General features: G+C 37.0%; 1 protein-coding gene across 6 annotated transcripts in view; it reads left to right on the top strand.

Annotated features, from left to right (window-relative positions):
* Nucleotides 1–19,429, top strand: part of PDE1A (phosphodiesterase 1A) — a 326,532-nt gene that overhangs the window by 294,880 nt on the left and 12,223 nt on the right. For 4 of the 6 annotated variants that reach the window (XM_030326584.1, XM_030326583.2, XM_030326582.2 and 1 more), the window contains 3 exons: nucleotides 2,254–2,335; nucleotides 4,323–4,443; nucleotides 5,517–5,677. In XM_030326584.1, coding sequence (XP_030182444.1) covers nucleotides 2,254–2,335; nucleotides 4,323–4,443; nucleotides 5,517–5,677 — 364 coding nt within the window. The remainder of the gene's footprint in view (nucleotides 1–2,253; nucleotides 2,336–4,322; nucleotides 4,444–5,516; nucleotides 5,678–19,429) is intronic. The other 2 variants (XM_030326586.2, XM_030326589.1) reach the window with 1 other exon arrangement.

The raw sequence follows: 19,429 nt of genomic DNA, 5'->3' as shown, positions 1-19,429 counted from the left end.
TATTATTCTTGCACGTTATTCTCATTATGTTAAAGATCAAATGCATAATAGTCTTCAAATACAGCCCTCATTCAGATTGCCTTATTTCTATTAGTGGCACCAAAGACTCCTTTTCATTCAGGTTTGAAGCCCAAGATTCATGTTTAATTCACTTCAAGCAATCCCCCACACTGCTGACAAATCAGTATTTCAAAAGTAAAAGTCCTGTCTTGTCAGTTTCCTGCTAGAAAACTGGGGAGGTCCTGAGGACAGGGGTGGGGAGCCAATGCCTCTCCATTACATGCTCAATTAAGTACCAGTCATTTATCCCGTGGTTTAAAACCATCTAAGATATGCATTAGACATTATAAATACCTCACAGCTCTGTATCTTTGCTATTATGAAGTATGGTTCTTTCTAAAAAAATTTAATTCCAGGATAGCTAACATACAGTGTTATATGAGCTTCAGGTGTACAATATAGTGAATCAGCACGTCTATACGGAGCTCAGTGCTCATCATGGTAAGTGTACTTTTAATCCTCTTCACCTGTATGAAGTATGGTTCTTACTAGCTAATACTGAATGACCATTTACTAAATATTAGGCAGTGTAGCCTTCACATAAATTATCTTTGATAACCTCAGGATAGTCCTACTAGGTAGATACTATTATATCTTTATTACTAACTTGAGTTAACCAAAATTACCAAGTGAGGTAACGTATGAGGAAAATTCATTCCATCAAGTTTGTGATATGTCTGAAATAAAAGAGAGCCAGATGAAAAGCAGTGATTGAAGTGTGTATCTTGTAACTCTGAGGCTAATGGCACTAATAATTCCTTTCCCTCTGTCCCTTAAGCTGGGTGTAAATATTAACTCCAAATGGAATGGGTGTTGTTATTCTCTAAGGAAGGAGCACAGCTGCTGGGAGAGGTCACAGAAATTCTACTCCCCATTTTCTCTAAGCTATGACGTAGTCAAATATTCCTGTTTACAGCTACTTTGCGTACTTCTCTCTGGTGACCATATCCAGATTTTTCCCCAAACAATTCTGATTTCAGACTTCCTGCTTCTTATGATCAGAGGTATGGTTTCAAGGAAATGCACCAGAAAACATTGTCAATGAATAACTTTAAAGCCAATAAAACATACTGACATGTTATTGTAAAGATCACAATGAAAAGGTGTTAAAGGAAGCAGAGGGATTGAAAATCTGAGGCCCTCAAGACAGACACTGCATTGTTATATGGGCTCCACAACACAGCAAAAATGATGGTCCCTCCCTTTTGTCTTCTGATTCGAGAACCTGGCCACGTGTCCTAAACTGTGGTCTTACATAAGTCACCGTGTGTTCTGTGAAGGTATACAGCCAACAGCTTAGGAGAAGATAGAGCCCAAGGCATCCTTCAAATAGCCAGAAGATCAAGGTGAAGAGACACAAGTGAAGTAGCTTCTCTTTCTTTTGTAAGCACATCCCCTTGAATGCCAAGGAAAGAACCTATGTTCGATGTTGGATAAATCTTGTGATAATAAGGTTTTGCCCAGAGCAGCCACTTTTATTTTAGGAGATGAAAATCGAATCAGTTCTTGTGATGTTAAACCCAAACGTACATGGAATTCTTTAACATATGTACTCAATTAACTTACTATGGATAGGATCAAGTAATAAAAATCATTAACATTTCCATTTTCTGAGAATACGTTAAAATGATGCACACAGAATGTAAGGATGTTGAAGATACTCTTCATTTGCTGTGGGAGATTCAATTAATGTTGTTTTATAAGTGGAAAGATGTTTCAAAATATTCATACACTTTTGACTTCAAAAAATAATATAATCATGAAGTCTTCATAGTGAAGATCTGTGATGTATTTAGCATGGGGGGACAAAAAGCATGAGAATCCAATAACTTGATTGTTAATTAATGCCAAATAACACACTTAGATGACTATTTTATGGCAATTGCAGAAAATTCCAAAGAGCAAAGGTTTGTCTCTTTATAATCAAGGGGTTTGTAATACCAAAGCAGAGTCTCCAGGTGCTGAAATGTTCATTTCTTTTTCTTCAGCAATAAGTATGTCCTCAAAAGGAGACCAAGTAAAATTACACCAACTTGGACTATAGTTTTTTTGTTTTATAAATAAATAAATAAATAAATACACAGTGCCAATTAAGAAAAGAAAGATGCAACTTTTTTAGGCTTTGTATCTAGACTGCTCGTCGTCTAAGCCTCTCCAGACTAAGCCTGTACTAATGAGCTTTCCTTTCCACAGGGAGATAAAGAAGCTGAGTTAGGACTTCCATTTTCCCCACTTTGTGACCGGAAGTCAACGATGGTGGCCCAGTCACAAATAGGTACTGTTGTGGAGGGTGGGCACATGTGTGCCAGTTTTCAAATGGAGAAACCGTGTTGTTTAAAGGGGCAAACATCCATGAAACTTCACACTCCTAACAAATTTGATGGTTAGACTGATCTATATGGTGCTAAATGGTAAGGATTTTGAAAAATTCTCACAAAATGAATTCAATCAAGCAGTATTAGTAAATGTAATTGTTATTCTATTTACAACCTTCTTACAAATGACAGGCTTTCTTCTTGTTTAAGAGACCGCTTTTTTTTGTATTGTGTTGCTGATTATTGTAATCTGTAATTTAATCCTTTGCATATAGAACAATTCAATGAAAATGTTAATATATCTGTCCCGTTATCACTAAGTTTGCATAATATATTCAATATGCCAGTTTACATTCCTTTGGAAAAAAATTCTTATGATATAAGAAGATAAACCAACAAGTTCAACCCATTATTATAACATATGGTTGCTATGCTGCATGCTCCAAATGTTTGTAATGGTTATCCCCTGAGCCAGCACCTTCATTACTGAACTGCAAGATTAATAAACATTAGGATTGCCACCTTACCTCTCTAGCTGCTCCAGTACCATCTCCAACAGAGCAGTAGTCAACTGTCAGAAAGAGTCTCGCTCTGACCTTTGCCCTTTCCCATCCAAGTTCCAACAGCTGTTTTTCTAGCCACCATAACACTGGTACCTACCATTGTTTAGCAGCTGTGAGCATAACAGGCTAAGGACCTCCTCAGGGAAACTGGAAAGAATGGAAGTGTCTGAGGCTTGTTGCTGTAATATAAATTGCTACCCTGTTAGCAAGGTGACACCTCATTTGACGGTCTCCGAATTCCAGGCATTGAAAACTACAGACAGAACTTGAAATAGCCTACTGGTGGCCAATGAACATTGCTTTGAGTGGAAGGTATCAATTAAAACACAAAACTATTGAAGTTTTCTTGAATTAAAAATGCACCTTAATGTATAACATGACTAAGCCAGTTACTTAAAATGTGAATTCCTTTTATCTATGTATCTGATGGATGGAATACTCTTCAAATGTGGATCTTTCTGGGTACAGTATCACTTTAAAAGCTTCCCTCCAATTTTCTCTTATATTCAGATGATCGTCCATAGCTCCCAGGTGTGTTTAAGGCCACAAGCACTTGATTTCCAGTGCCATACCTCTCCAGGGACACGTAGTGTTGAAATGTGTACACAGTTTAGAGTGGGTTGTCTCCTTCTCTCCGTAAACACTGGGCATTGCCCCATTCTCTCTGTGTGTCATTTCGTATCTTGACGAATACTTTAAATTTAAAGTCTGTATTCAATCCTGACATCTCAAGGTGGTGGAAATAATGCTGTCTCCCAGAGATGTTACTGTTCTCTTTACTGATTTGACAGAACACACCCACATGCTGTGAACTAACGCTTTACATCCAGAGAATAATAAACAGCAATTTGAAATATTAACACACTGGCAGGAAGCTCTGACTGATATAGTCAGAGGGGGCAAAAAAGTGGGTGCCTTCCTGTGGCCTGAGAAGCAACTTCAATTCTCTTGTTTCTTTGAAGCTTAGATATTATTTTTTGTTGGTCAATAATAAGTTCAACAAACAAGTGGAATCCTTTCAGAAAAGTAATGATCCCTGTCACTGAGAGGAAAATATAATCATTCTGGTTAGACTTGAATTTATTGTGAACAAGAGTATTAAAACTGAATATTAAATAGAAAAGCCAATATACTTATCAAGCTTAAATTGCATCACTTCCATTGCTTGAGAGATCATTTTATAGAGCTATTAAACTATCTCTAAAGATTGTGTTATTGGGTTAAAAATAATTTCAGTGGGTAAACCAAACCAGTATGTAGCTGATGCTTTCTACCTGATGCATCAGACTCTTCATTATTACAGATTTTAGAGTTCAGAAAATTGTAGTGTTTCAATTCATCTCTCTCTCTCTCTCTTTTTTTTTTTTTTTTTTTGCTTTTGTAGGTTTCATTGACTTCATAGTAGAGCCAACATTTTCTCTTCTGACAGATTCAACAGAGAAAATTATTACTCCTCTTATAGAGGAAGCCTCAAAAACAGAAACTCCTTCCTATGGGGCAAGCAGGTTTGGTATTTTCTCTTTTTTTGCGTCTTTTTTTTTTTTTTTTTTTTAATGATTATCTTCATTATCTCTTATAGCTAGGTTGGAAATTCTTAGAATTACTAGATAGTATTGCCACCTAGTGGCTCTCTATTATATTGCACCTGCCTTTGAAATTCACTTCATGTCCACTACAAAATATATCAAAGTACTAACAAAGTACTAACTAACTAATATATCAAAGTACTAATGAATATAACACAAGAGTATTCAATACCAGAAGAATTAAATATCTGACTTTTGTGCAAATGTATGTATTGTGTCTTGGATGCTAACATATATAGTTGTGTTGGTTTGCTTACAAACAAACCAGTTACAACCCACTTGTAGATCTAGAGAGATGCCTATATCAAAATAAAGCTTGCGGATGATGTGAGTACAACAGATCCATATAACATCTAACGGTAACAGTAGCATCCACTGTATATGCGATCACAATATTTCAAGCTAAACATTTTTCATTGACAAATTTGTTAAGGGATATTATTTAAAACTTCCAGTTGTAGATTAATCATGCTAAATTCTTGTCTATCTGAACACACAACTTTTCCTAATAGCACACCACTAGGTTCCCAAAATGTTGCCCCAATGAGGAAATTGAGGAAAGTTTTCCTGAGAATGATTCAGGTTGGCCCCACTTAGGGCTCCAGAATCGTGATGCCCCATTTGTTATGTTCACCTGTGAACTCATCACCAAGTCAGCTCACCTCAAGTATCTGCTTTTCTAATGAGGCCTAGCCACCTTATAATGCAAGAGCACTCCAACCTGCTGCTCTGGGAGTCCTTGACCAACCCAGGGAGTTCCAGCCGGAGTCCTGGCCCTCTCCATGATGGGAGAAAAGGAGGGATGTGAGCAGCCCTGATGCATGCTCAAAACTGGGCCTGAGCACCTGCCATCCTGTTTCTGCAGCTGGCTTTGTGAAGTGTTTCAGGCTTTGCTCCCTCATCCCGTATCTTGACATTAGTGTTTTCTGGGCTTTTTTTTTTTTTTTTTGGTTGTTACTATTAGCATATGCACCTTTATTGGGTTCACCCAGTGTTGATTTGTTTAGACGATCAAATATGAAGGGCACCATGAACGATGGAACCTATTCCCCAGACTACTCCCTTGCAAGCGTGGACCTGAAAAGCTTCAAAAACAACCTGGTGGACATCATTCAGCAGAACAAAGAGAGGTGGAAAGAGTTAGCTGCACAAGGTATAGTTGTTTATGAAGCCTTACTACTCTCTCTTTCTGTCTTAACTCTTCCTCTGGGATTTTGGATTTTTTTCCCCCTAGATTTCTTCTTTTATGAAATACACAAACTTTTGGCTGTGCTTGGAATTGGCTACCCTTTGATTATTCATCACAAGGTTGGCTTATCTGTTGAAGAGATTCTGCTGTGTTTATGTCATGTGGACTGCAGAAATCTGTGTCAGTGGGTGGCAGTGACATGAATGCAAAGGATGGGGCAAGAAAATGGTGACAAAACTTTATGTGACAGATTAACCTCCTGTTAATTTCTGGAAGTGCTTTTGAGCCTGTGTTTTAGGCTTTGCACATGGCTTTTGTGTTGCATTAGGAATGTAACACTCAGTGTCAGAGAGTTGGGTGTGTTTTTTTGTTCAATTGTTACTTCTTCGGGTGACAGTTCCATTCATGCGTTGGAAAGAATCATTTGTAAGCCTTCCCTTAAAGGAAACAAATGGGAAGCTAGTGTTAGCCATTTCTGACATGTTTTCTGATTCAAGTACATTCGTTGTTTTTGTTTACAAGATATGTGAATTTGTAGCAGTCATTATCTTTGTTCAGGAAATTAGCTTTCTGATTTCAAATCTGGCCCCCGTATCCCCTCATGCTCGCTCCTGTCCATAGCCCTGTGTCTCTCAGGTGCTGTACTCCCTGCACGGTGGCCTCTGGCAGCTTCTTGAAATACTCCCAGAGCCTTTGCGATGATTGTTTCTTCAGCCAGAGATTCTCCCCTTAGAGTTTTCTGCAAGGCTGAGTCCTCCTTGGCTAGCAGTTTGTAGTATGTATTTATTTTTATTTTGAAAAATAGCACTTAATTAACTTAATTTTCACATGGACCTTATAAGGTATATACTATTATTATTCCCCTTTTACAGATAAGGAAACTGAGGCAGAAGACAGTGATGTGAATTGCCCCAAATCCCACAGCTAGTAAGTGAAGGAGCTAGAATTCACTCTTTCTCCCCAATGCAGTGTTCTAAACCTTCATGGTAGGCAGCTCCACCAGGAGGCCCTCCTTGACCATAACAAGTATGCCGTCTGTCCTATTTTTCTCTGATTAGGGCCCAGTTCAGTCACTTCAAAGTGGTATCACTAGTCCGTAATTGATGATATTTATTTATTCCTTTTAAAGTTTATCATCTGTTTTCCACAGGGGAACATATGATTCACACAAGTTGGGACATGGTCTGTTATGTTTTCCAGTATATTCCTTAGCTCGTAGCACAGTGTTGGGCATATCATAGGCACTCAGTATATATTCATTTAATTAAATAACTACTTAATGGTGTCACATTATTTCTCCACCTCTGCTATTAGGAAATAAAAGAAATACCATTCTAATGTCTTCATCTGACTGTGTAACTTACATTTTCCTAAAAGTCTGATCTTCATTGAGAAGAAATAGAGTTTCCCAGGCTTTGGTGGCTCTATACAGCTATCATGAGGACCACTTCCTCTATTCGCACAGCACCACCCCCCCCCACCCCCCGCCACACACACACACTCAGAATGGCCCTGTACTTAGATCCTCTACTATCATCGTCTTGAAATTCTTAAAAATTTTTCAGTCTCAGTTTTATTTTATATGGGGACCTGTAATTATGTAGCTAGCCTTAGCCATTACAGAGGGTCTTTGTAATACATTATTGTCACTCAATAAAAAATATAATGCAGTACAAGACCCAGATGGTCAAACTAAAATATTGTCAAATCCATCTAATTGGAGACTTCAAATGATGAGAATTGCCCCTCTCTATGGACAATTACTGAAGCACAGTAAGATATAAATCCCAAAACTATAAGCCATTTGAAAACAGGAACAATGTCTATCTCATTGTCATGATTTTCTCAGAGCTAGCATGTCCCGGCATACTGTAGTTGCTTTAAAATTATTTAGTGAGGATAGTTTTGAATGAATGAATAAATGAATACTTAAATTCCACTTTGAATGTATTTATTCAGAAAAGAAAACAAATAGATATATTAGATATTCAGCGATGCAAGGAAGAGAGGAGGGGAGTAAGAATTCTGAAATCCCTCCTGTGTGCCAGGCATTTGACATGGATTATCCTATTTCCTCCTGCAACAATCTTCCTAACTAGAGGTGACTACTCTCATTTGCTACATATGGAAACTGAGGATCACACAGCTTCTAAGCAGTAGAGTTAAAACTGTTCTGATTCTTTACCCATTTTCCCCACTGCATGTGAGCACCTCCTAGTATACTACCTTTTCAAAAAAGTTTGAAAAAGTTCACTTGAAGCCTTTATCTTCAATGAACCCAAAAAATCCAATTGACCAAAACACACTCTCCTCTAAGAAAGTTTTAATTAAAATAAGCAACACTATGCCCCAAACATGAACCCGTCACCTGGAATCTATCTGTCATAAACCTGTGAAGGAAAACTCTTTATCAGAATTGAATTAGTGACTGCAATTTCTCCCTTTTTAATAGACTTTCTGCCACCATGTTCTACTGAATATTTTGTTGCACACAGACAGTAAACTTTAGATCTATATAAAGGTCTCAATTTACATTTCTGGAATTGAGTGATAATATCTGACTCCTATAGTTAGATAAGATAGAATCAAGATTTGAACACAGGCAGCCTGGCTTTAGCAAATTAGAATCATGGATCATTTTGATAATATAATTTCCAAAGGATAGTTGTGTAGGGTACACACGTTTTGAGTAAAGCAAATACTGCCAGATTTGTTTGACTTGTAACATTGCATGGTTGGTTGCTGTTTCCAATGCAGTGGTGAACGAGATAAACTTAAAGAAATATCTCATGGTAAAAATGAATAAATAAATAAATTGCTGGGTGAAATATTGCTAACAAGAAAATGACAGAGACAGTGCTTCAAGAACTCTCTCCCTGTCTCCTTGCTTGTAACAAGTAATGAAGAGTACTTTGCTTGCAACAACAAAAAATGAAAGAAAGAAAAAAAGAGAAATTGATGTCCTTAGAACCCATCCAAATAAAGATAAAACTGAAATTGAGAGAGATACAGAAACTTGGAGCCAGAATCTCTCTGGAAGGTATCTGCTTACCTTTGCTGGAGTCCTGGGTTTGCAGACTGAATTGACCACCACACAGGGTTTTTGTGCCAGAAGTGCAATCACCATATTTTTTAAAAATTTTTTAACATTTATTTATTTTTGAGACAGAGAGAGGGTGTGAGTGGGGGAGGGGGAGAGAGAGAGAGAGAGAGAGAGAGAGAGAAAGAGAGAGAGAGAGAGAGAGAGAGAGAGAGAATCCGAAGCAGGATCCAGGCTCTGAGCTGTCAGTACAGAACCCAACACAGGGCTCCAACTCACAAACCATGAGATCATGACCTAAGCAGAAGTCAGACACTTAACTGACTGAGCCACCTAGGCGCCCCTGCAATGCACCATATTAAGGATCAAGGGATAAAAACCTAAGATCTTAAGAGATGAAGAAAGGACATTCAGGAAAATTCAGTGTTTATTCATTATAAAAATTATTAAAATTAGAGGAGACTTTTTAATCTAGTATTTCTGTTTTCCTGCTTTCCTTGCCTTCATTTGTACTGCTTGGGTTGTTTATTTTTTCCATTCCAATTCATTTCCTTAATGGTGTGAAATATTTACACTTTATTCCTATTATTGTCATGATTAATTAGAAAATTTTAAATGCATAATCAATAGTAGATGACAATGAAGTTAATAACTTTACCCTTCCACAAAATAACACAAAAAGCTTAGAAAGCTTTGTCTCTGATGTTCAAAAATGTTTTTAAAATAGATTTTATATTTAATAATTAAAATTTAAAAATCGTCCAAAAAATTTAAAACGTATTCTTGAAATTCAAGAACATGAGGACAACAGCTTTTTAACAACGTTTTCGAAAATCAAGGTAGTGCAGGAAGACTTTCTCAGCATCTCTTGCATGCTTGCATAGTTCCTCAGTTAGCCAGAGATTGGAGAGAGCTATCTAGACTTTCCATGGCTCTTCAACTGCTAGGAATTCTCTTTGAAATCCTGCTCATCTACCAGTTACCCCAAACTTGGACTGCAACCTCAGGCTTGCAAAGCTGTGCGTTTCCCCCATTTATTCTAAACCAAACCCACTGTTTTACATTGTGGAAACCAGGGGGTTTTGCCCTCTGCTTCTATCCCAAATTGAGTCTACAGCCTCTGGCAGCAAAACTGGTTTCCGGTGCCATTCTCAAGTTGAGGTTGGCAGGGAGGTTGGGAGTAGCTTCAGGCAAAAAGGTCACCGATTGCTGTTTTCCTTACCTGAATCGCTAGCAGTTTTTCAAGAAAAAATGCTTCTTTTTTTTTTTTAAACGTTTATTTATTTTTGGGATAGAGAGAGACAGAGCATGAACGGGGGAGGGGCAGAGAGAGAGGGAGACACAGAATCGGAAACAGGCTCCAGGCTCCGAGCCATCAGCCCTCGGCCTGACGCGGGGCTTGAACTCACGGACTGCGAGATCGTGACCTGGCCGAAGTCGGACGCTTAACCGACTGCGCCACCCAGGCACCCCAAGAATAAATGCTTCTTAAATTGTTGTGTTGCCTTGGTTGATTTCCATTGTGGTGGAATTGTTTTTGTTAATATTTTCCAATTGTGTACTTGTTTTCTGTGGAAACACTCGACCCTTTTATGTCACTAGAACAGGAAGTCCTCTTTCTCCACATTGGGTTTTGGGAGTTATATGAGGTGATTTGTAGAATCTGCTTAGAAGTACCTAAAATAGGGACGCCTGGGTATGTCAGTCAGTTGAGTGTCTGACTTCGGCTCCGGTCATGATCTCGAGGTTCATGAGTTTGAGCCCCATGTCAGGCTGCATGCTAACAGCTCAGAGCCTGGAGCCTGCTTCAGATTGTGTCTCCTGTCTTTGCCCTTCCCCCACACTCTCTGTCTCTTTGTCTCTGTCTCTGCCTCTCTCTTTCTCTCTCTCTCTCTCTCTCAAAAATAAACATTAAAAAAATAATAAAAAAAAAGAAGTACCTAGAATAGTAGGTACTATAGAGAATAGTAGCACTATATGAGTTGACTGTTATTATAATTATTATTGGGGCTCCTGGATGGCTCAGTCAGTTAAGCACGTGTTTAGCTCCAGTCATAATCTCGCAGCTCATGGGTTCCAGCCCCGCGTCCAGCTTTGTGCTGACAGCTCAGAGCCTACAGCCTGCTTCAGATTCTATGTCTCCCTCTCTCTCTGCCCCTCCCCTGCTCACGCTCTTTCTTTCTCTCTCAAAAAATAAACATTTAAATAATTATTATTTACTGTGCTTCTGTTGTGTTCTAGGAATTAGGGATATAGAAAAAAAGAGAGACAGAGAGAGAGAGAGAAACAATAATCCCTACATTTATGAAAGAAGCTGTGGAAGCTGGGAGCAGGATTGCATTTTAAGGTAGCCAAGAAAGGCTTTCTTAAGGAAGTGATCATTTAAATAAATACAAGAAAGAGATTAGAAAGAGCAATGAGGAGGTGTGGGGGAATAAATTTTCAAACAGAGGAAATGATCAGCACAATATTTGAGAGGTGGAGTTTGCCTGACACGAAAAAAATAACAGGAGGTAAGTGAAACAGAAGATCGGGCAAGTGGGACTAATGTAGGCCCTGTGATAAATGGATAACATGACACCACATCATTGGTTTTGGCCCAAGAGGGATAGGAAGCCAAATGTAGCATTTTGAAGAAGAAAAATAAAATGGTCTGAAGTTTTAAAAGGATCACTCTGGCTACAGAATGGAAAATATTCTGTTTGGGAGACAGAAAAGGAAACAAGGAAGTGAGAAAAGAGGCTGTGGTTTATAACACAGGAGAAAGCTGGGGACTTAGACCAGGGAGTACTGATGGAGGGAGAAGTGTCTAAATTCTGGGTGCCTAAAGATGGTGACTTGAATGAGTAGGAATGAGAAAGAAAGGATAGCAACAAGAGATCAGATTCTGGATATATTTTGAAAGTAGAACTGATAAGATTTGTCAAGTGATTATATCTGGAGTATGAAATCAAGAAAAGAGTCAAGACTAATGCCAGAGTTTTTGGTTTTCTTACGCATTAATTGTATATATGTAAATTTATAGAATCATTCTCCAGAAAAACATGGCTTTCTCTAGCAAAGCTGAAGACGCACATGCCATGTTTCCCAATAATTTGACTTCTGTATTTTTACCCTAGAGAGATTTTGCTCATGTGCATCAGAAGACACGAACAAAATATTCACTATAGCATTGGTATTGAGAGCAAAAAAGAAAAAACTGAAAACAACAGTAAAATGAATTCACAGGCTGTGGTGTATTCATATTATGGAAAAGCATACAACTGTTAAGATAAATGAACTTTAGTTGTGAGTACCAACAAAGATGGAAGTCACAAATAATATGAAGCAAAATATACAAGCTGCCACAATAGAGCAAGGAACCATTTATAGAAAAATTTTAAAAACCCATAAACTAAATAATAGGTTTTAGAATACACTTATGATAAAACAAAAGAAAGGGGAAAATATTCAGAATGGTTCTAGGGGAATGATGGGACCCTTAGTAATAGTTTATCTCACAAATGTTCATTTTGTGATTATGGTTATACCTGACATATTTACTTTATATGTGTAACTATAACCCATTTATATGAGTAGAATGTTTCATAATAAAAAAGTGAAAATGCAATCTGGTACAAAAATACATCTACTAAAATAGTCATCAGTTTTAAAGCCAGTATGTATCAGATGTTGCCATTGTAATTTCCTGCTGCCATCACCTCTAGTCTTAAGTACACTGAAGATGATAATTACTTTATTATAATTGCATTGAGATGAAAATAAGCAGGTTATATGATGCTTAAAGTTTTAGAATATTAATTAAACAATAAGGCTCTGAACAGAACCCCAGATTCTTGGTGTTCATATCAGCTCTGACAGTATATTTCACAGTTATCTTAAAAACATTCCACTAATCCCGAAGCAGGTATGGACACTTAGGCCCCATGGTATGAAGCTCCTAGACCATCAGTAAAAGAAGACACTTTTTAAAACAGTAATTTCACTCAGGAAGCCTCCTATTAAGGATCTGGGGGCATCTAAGAATGTTATATGTAAATACATTCCTTTTCAAAAAGTAAGAGATAGAAGTTAAAAAGTAAAAAATGCTTTCCTCCATTCCAAACTATTTTGGTTTTGGTTAAAACTTACCCATTTAGAGTGAGGAAAATATCTTCATTATCTATTTCTCAGCATTCCTCGGCATCTAAAGTCTTTCCTTTTTCTGCAGTACTTGCAGAGAAGACAGGAGATTTAAGAGGGCCTGTGGCTAACCTCCTAGTGACACAAGTGGAGGGAAATACTGAGAAAAGTTGCTCTCTGCTTTTATTTCTACCTATAAAGTTTCAGGCAAACCACACAACTTTCCGTATCCTCAATAAATGTGATTATTGGGCACGTAATATCCACCCCCATGAAGAAGCCGACATTCCCAATTCCCATTTATGTTCCAGAGACTTGAAGGTCTATGATGCAGTTCTGAGAGCAAGGCACCTAAGAAAGTGAGGAGGGCGGGGGGGGGGGGGGGACAACAAAAAAGAGCACATTTGCCTCTACTGGTGGCTGTTGGTGACAGATACCCGCAATTAGCAAGCAAGGAAACCATAGGCAGCAAAGAAATGTAACAATTCTAAAGGAACAGATAAATGTACCATGTTTTTGTTGGTGACCTGCCATCCTGTGTCACAAGCTGAAATGGAAGAGTGGCTTAGCTTCATGCCTGGAATTGTTAAAGAAGCATGTCTCTTTAGAGTAGCCCCCAAATGGCAAACACAAATTTTGGTTCTCCTTCAAGGCAAAAGAGTTACTTTGGTAAGCCACTTGATGGTTTGGTTTGTGTTTAGAACAAAAAATTACAAACTGAACCAGATCCACCAAGTCCACCTTAATTGGAACAAAAACTGCAAACTAATCCCAGATCTGCTTCTGATCTTCTCAAAGAAAATGTGTATTTGACAAAAACAAATTACATCCCAGAATGGAATTGGGAGTGTGGGGTGGGGAATGGGGTCATACTGGAATGGAATACAATATGTTTCTTACTGTACTGGGTAATTTTCTGATTTATTTGATATAGATTCAAATCCCAAAACACTAGGCTTAAAGACGATTAACAAGTGAGAAAAGGAGGCAATGTGGGAACTGAGACGCCACGAGATTTGCATTGTGCATGATTAACAGCTATTTATTTTATTTTCTTTTAATTTTTTTAGTGCTTTTATTTATTTTTGAGAGAGAGAGAGTGTGTGTGAATGGGGGAGGAGCAGAGAGAGGGAGACACAGAATCTGAAGAAGGCTCCGGGCTCTGAGCTGTCAGCACAGAGCCCGACACAGGACTCAAACTCATGAACCGTGATATCATGACCTGAGCTGAAGTCGGATGCTTAACCGACTGAGCCACCCAGGTGCCCTATGATTAATAAGTATTTAGAACCAGAAGGAAACCTAGAGCTAGCTTAAGGCAAATAAGACATTTTAGAATATGTATTAAAACTTGCAAATACACAAGTGTTTTCTAGTTTCTTTTGGGGACTTACTTCCTATATAATTGCTCTACGGTCATAGAATATGTTCGGTATGATATTATTCATTTAAACTTTTCAGACCTGCTTTTGTAGCTGCTTTTAGTGGCTCATAAGTTCCACCAAAAAAGAAGAAAACAAGTAGGATTTTGGTCAGAATTACTTTGATATTTTGGAAAGAATTGTCATCGTTGATATCAAGTCTTCCTATTCATATATATCTTATATATCTTCTTTCATGTTTCTCAGAAAGTATACGCTTCCTTCATAATAATAATAATGGTCATGGAAAATACTTGTTAGCGTTATTAGATGCCCGGCATTACATTAAGCATATTATATATCAAGTAATCAATATTTATAATTAATAATAATTTATTTCAAAAGTTTGAACGTATTTTGTTGGATTTTCCATCAGTATTTTATATTTTTGTTGTTGTTCCAAGTGGCTGTTTCTTGCTGCTGTATAAAAATACAATTTTCTTTTGAAAACTGATCTTCTGCAAATGACAGTTTTTTTCTCTCCCAAATGTATATCTCTAATGATTGTTTTTCTTGAATCAGTTGCATTAGCAAGTTTATCCAGAAGCATCTGAAATGGAAATGGTGAGAGCATTTAGGTTGTCTCTGAATTCAAAAGGAAAAATATTCAATGTTTCAGCAATAAAGTGTGATATTTCTTAATTTTATTTTGATCTTCTCTTTATGAGGTTAATTACATTTCCATAAATAATTTGTTAGGAAAATGTATTTTAAATGAAACATTTAGTTTTATCAAATGTCTTTTCTGTGGCTTTTTAAATAATTCATATGATTTTTCTTTTTAATTAGTTCATATAATGAATTAAGAGATTTTCTAATGGTGAATCACCTTGTATTCCTTGATTAGACCCAACTTAATTGTAATGTAATAACTTTTTAAAATTTATGTGTTACTTTGGCTGACTTAAAAAATCTATATGAGTGAGGTGAACCTGCAATTTTCCTTTCTCATACTTATACTTCTGGTATTGAGGTTAGCCTCAGAAAATAAGTTGGAGTTCTTAAATTCTTGAGAGTTTGTGAGCCTTAAATTGGCATTGAATGTTCGGCAGAATTTACTTTTAAAAACCATGTGAGCCTGCTGCTTTCTCTGTGGGATAATTTTTTTCTGCTGATTCAATTTTCTTAATAGTCATAGAGCACTATTTAAGTTGTTTAATGTTTAGTTTTTTAAAAAAAATTGTGAAATATACCACAAAAATATATAAAAACATATATGTACTATTTATAAGTCAATAATACAGTATGGGCAATCCTTACAGTGGCCTACAGGTAATAGTATGCTGGCAAGTTTAACAACTGGCTCAAAAAAGTATACACACACACATACACATGTGGTTTCTCATATATTTTACACATAAAGGAAGTGTAACACATGTTTAAGGGTAGTAATAAAATATGCAGTAGCCTTTGTTGTAAACTCTATATAGGTGATTGGTTTTCACAGAATGCCTTAGTTGATTTTTACCAAACTCTGTGTCTATGGTCAACTTATGGTTGCAACTGACAAACATAAGTTGTTCAGATAAGAACACTGATATTTTCATTTATATCAAGGAGTAAGGTGAAAGTATAAAAAACGTATGTCAAAACTTAAAAAACAGAAGGCATATGTCAACTTCACTTGTTCATCGAAAATACAAATGACTTCTTGGTCACTTGAGTGGATAATGATTTTTGAATACTGGAAAAAATTTCCTCAAATTTCTGTGCTATTTATAATGTAGCAATTTTATTTTTTTATTTATTTTTTTTTTTTAATTTTTTTTTTTCAACGTTTATTTATTTTTGGGACAGAGAGAGACAGAGCATGAACGGGGGAGGGGCAGAGAGAGAGGGAGACACAGAATCGGAAACAGGCTCCAGGCTCTGAGCCATCAGCCCAGAGCCTGACGCGGGGCTCGAACTCACGGACCGCGAGATCGTGACCTGGCTGAAGTCGGACGCTTAACCGACTGCGCCACCCAGGCGCCCTTTTTTTTTTTTTTTAATTTTTTTTTTCAACGTTTATTTATTTTTGGGACAGAGAGAGACAGAGCATGAACGGGGGAGGGGCAGAGAGAGAGGGAGTATAATGTAGCAATTTTAGACATGACACACTTTTAAACTTAATCTCTATTTTTTTTTTATCTCCAGCACTTTAGACAACAATGAAACAATAAATCAAGCCCTGATTCATAAAGTTTGATGACATCCATGGTGTAAATATTCCTACCATGGCCAGTTTCAAGCTGTCAGTATAAAGTCTCTGAACATGGGAATTGGGAAAAGAGGTGCACATGAGATGTTTGCATCATACAGATTTGGTAGCTATAATTAACCTGAAGACATAGATAATGAGAAAATGGGTCAAAATAATTAGGAAATGATTTTTAAACACTTATCACCTTTACTTTTAATACAATTTATTTAATTGTAAGCCCCTATAATTTTATTTTTAAGAATGACTAGGTTTAACAACCAACTTACAAAGTTCCTAAAATGCAACAATCAGGTCATAGGAGCCTGTACAGGTTGGAGTAGCATTTTGCTGCCCCTAAGGCTTTATATGATCCACGTCTGCCCTACCTCCTTTATCTTGCTGATTCAATTCCTATTTCTCTTTCTCTCTCTCACTAGCTCCAGTGCAACTACACTGTCCTTTTGTCTTCTTTCTTTCAACACATCAGATACGTTCCCTGCTTTAAGTGCTTTGTACCAGCATGTCTTTGTTAGAAACACGCTTCCTCCAAACACCACGTGACTGCCTCCTCTCTACTTTCCAATCTAGCTCCAGTTGTCACTTGTCAGTAAGGCCTCCTCTGGCAAACATTTCAAATTCTCCCCAGGTTCCTCCCTTGACCTCTGATCCCCCCTCAACTACTTTCCCCTGACACTTCACAGATCACTGTCTAACCTATAAATAATTGACTTACTATGCTTAATTTTTGTTGTCTGTCTTCCTCCACTCAGAATAAGGTTCATGAGAATGAAGATATTTATGTCGATCACTGATGTTTCTTAAGCTCTTAGCACAGTGACTATCACAAAGTAGGACCTCAAACAATTAAGCATTGAAAGAAAGGAGGAGAGAAATAGACATGGGGAGAGAGGGAGAGAGAGAGAGAGAGAGAGAAGGAGAGAGAGAAAATGGCAACGAAGAGAGGAAGGAAAGAAAGAGAAAAGAAGGGACAGAGGGAGAAAACCTACCATCTAGGCCAAGAAATATATTACCATCCCTAGAAGTTCCAAGTCCTTTTTTAATCATGTTTTCCCTCTTTCCCTACCATGATCTAATCAATACTATGAATTTCATGATAATTATTTCTTTTTTTTGTTTGTTTTAGTTTTTTTTTAGTTTTTTAGCCGTTATTCCTCCTTCTGTAACCTTAAACAATACATAATTTAGTTTTTCATGTTTTAAAACTTGGTGTAAATGAAATCACGTGGTACACATTCTTTAATGAATATCTTTCTACCCAATGCCATATTTTTTGAGCTTTATCCATGATGAGGTAAATAGCTGTTATGTGTCTCACCAGGGAATTTGGGGATCTTGATAGAAACATGAGGCAGAAAAAAAATGTATCTAAATACTATGCAGATTTTTTTAAATATTAAGTAGTTAAGTCTTTTAAGTAATATATTTATAGTACATATCAATTTCTTAGTCCATATCAGGTTCACAAATAATGTAACTTCTTTTACTTTTCTGAGACCAAATACAGTTTCTAGCTGAAATCCCCATGCTACATGTTTAAAGAAAACATAAGCTTGTTTCTAGCTGAAATCTCCATGCTACATGTTTAAAGAAAACATAAGCTTGTCATTCAAATGTTTTAGTTGAATTAGAGTAAGCCTATTCAATTGAGGGTTCTTGATTTCCTTTTTCTTCTTAGGTGGCATCAAAGTTCCTAATGTGACCATGGGATGGCCACCTTGCTTAACTTCTTCTTTCTCATCTCTCTAGACATACCCCCTCCTGTCTACTTCCTGCTCCTTCCATCTTCTACCTCTGACACGTGACCCCGGGTTTGGCCACTGTAGGCCACCAAAGCTTTGCCATCCCCCTTTTGCTTGATCTCTCCTCCTTTTCTCCTAATGCTTCTGAGACCTGATTGTTAAGCATCACACCCAAACCAGCCACATAGCGGCACTTTCCCTCCCAGATGTCTATATCACTCTGTGATATTTCGCTGCACTTTGTCCCATAGATCTCTACTAAAGTTCTGCCCCCCCTTTTTTTTTATTTGCCAGCAATCTCTATCAGTACTTAACAGTGTTCCTAACTCTTCTGCATCTGCTGCTTAGAGAAAATAAAAATAGATTGGTTTTAAACAACAAAAACATGTTTATATTATTTTGTATTGAGTTACTTTAAAGGTTTATGTTTCTAAATATTTGTTCTTAAAATGTTTTAGTTATTCCTTCCCATTATCCTTTTAATCAATCAAAACTCATCATGTAAACAAAATTACAACTTTCAAACTCCCAGGACTAAACCCAAGCATCTTTTTGAGAAAATACATGCATATTGTTTAGAGCTCAGAAGGGACAATTAATCAAACAGAGGGAAGCAAAACCTTTCAAATAAAAACTAGAGCTCGCTCTCATTTTTTTTTCTAATCATGGTTTAAAAATGCAATTAACAGCAGTTTAAATGAGATCCTACCAGTAATTTTTAAATTGTATATTTAAAATTATTAGTAAATTAAATTCTGTATTATACATTTATTTTATTCCTATTTTCAACTTAATCTCTTTAGCTGACATTCTGTATTATATGATCAGTACAATAGAGCAGGAGTTTGCATTTGCTAGAATGGAACATTTGGAAGATCAGAAGTATGAGTTTGAAGAGGTGGTACTCACCAAAGTTACTTAAGCCTAGAAGAGCTTACATAACAGTTTGAACAGTGAGTATGTGCTTATTCATTCACTCATTCAATTATTGTAATGGCAGAACTCAATAGTCTTCAACCCTGGCAGCACATTAGCATCTTCTGGGCTATTTTATTTTTTAAAAGTCTGATATGTGGGGTCCCTAGGTGGCTCAGTTGGTTGATTATCCAACTATTCATTTTGGTTCAGGTCATGATCCCAGGGTCATGGGATCGAGCCCTGCATTGGGCTTAAGATTAATATTCCTTCTCT

The sequence above is a fragment of the Lynx canadensis genome, chromosome C1 (assembly GCF_007474595.2).
Source record: "Lynx canadensis isolate LIC74 chromosome C1, mLynCan4.pri.v2, whole genome shotgun sequence".
In the NCBI taxonomy this organism is placed as follows: domain Eukaryota; kingdom Metazoa; phylum Chordata; class Mammalia; order Carnivora; family Felidae; genus Lynx; species Lynx canadensis.
Note: the sequence above shows the minus strand (reverse complement) of the source record. Positions and strands in the feature narration are given on the sequence as shown.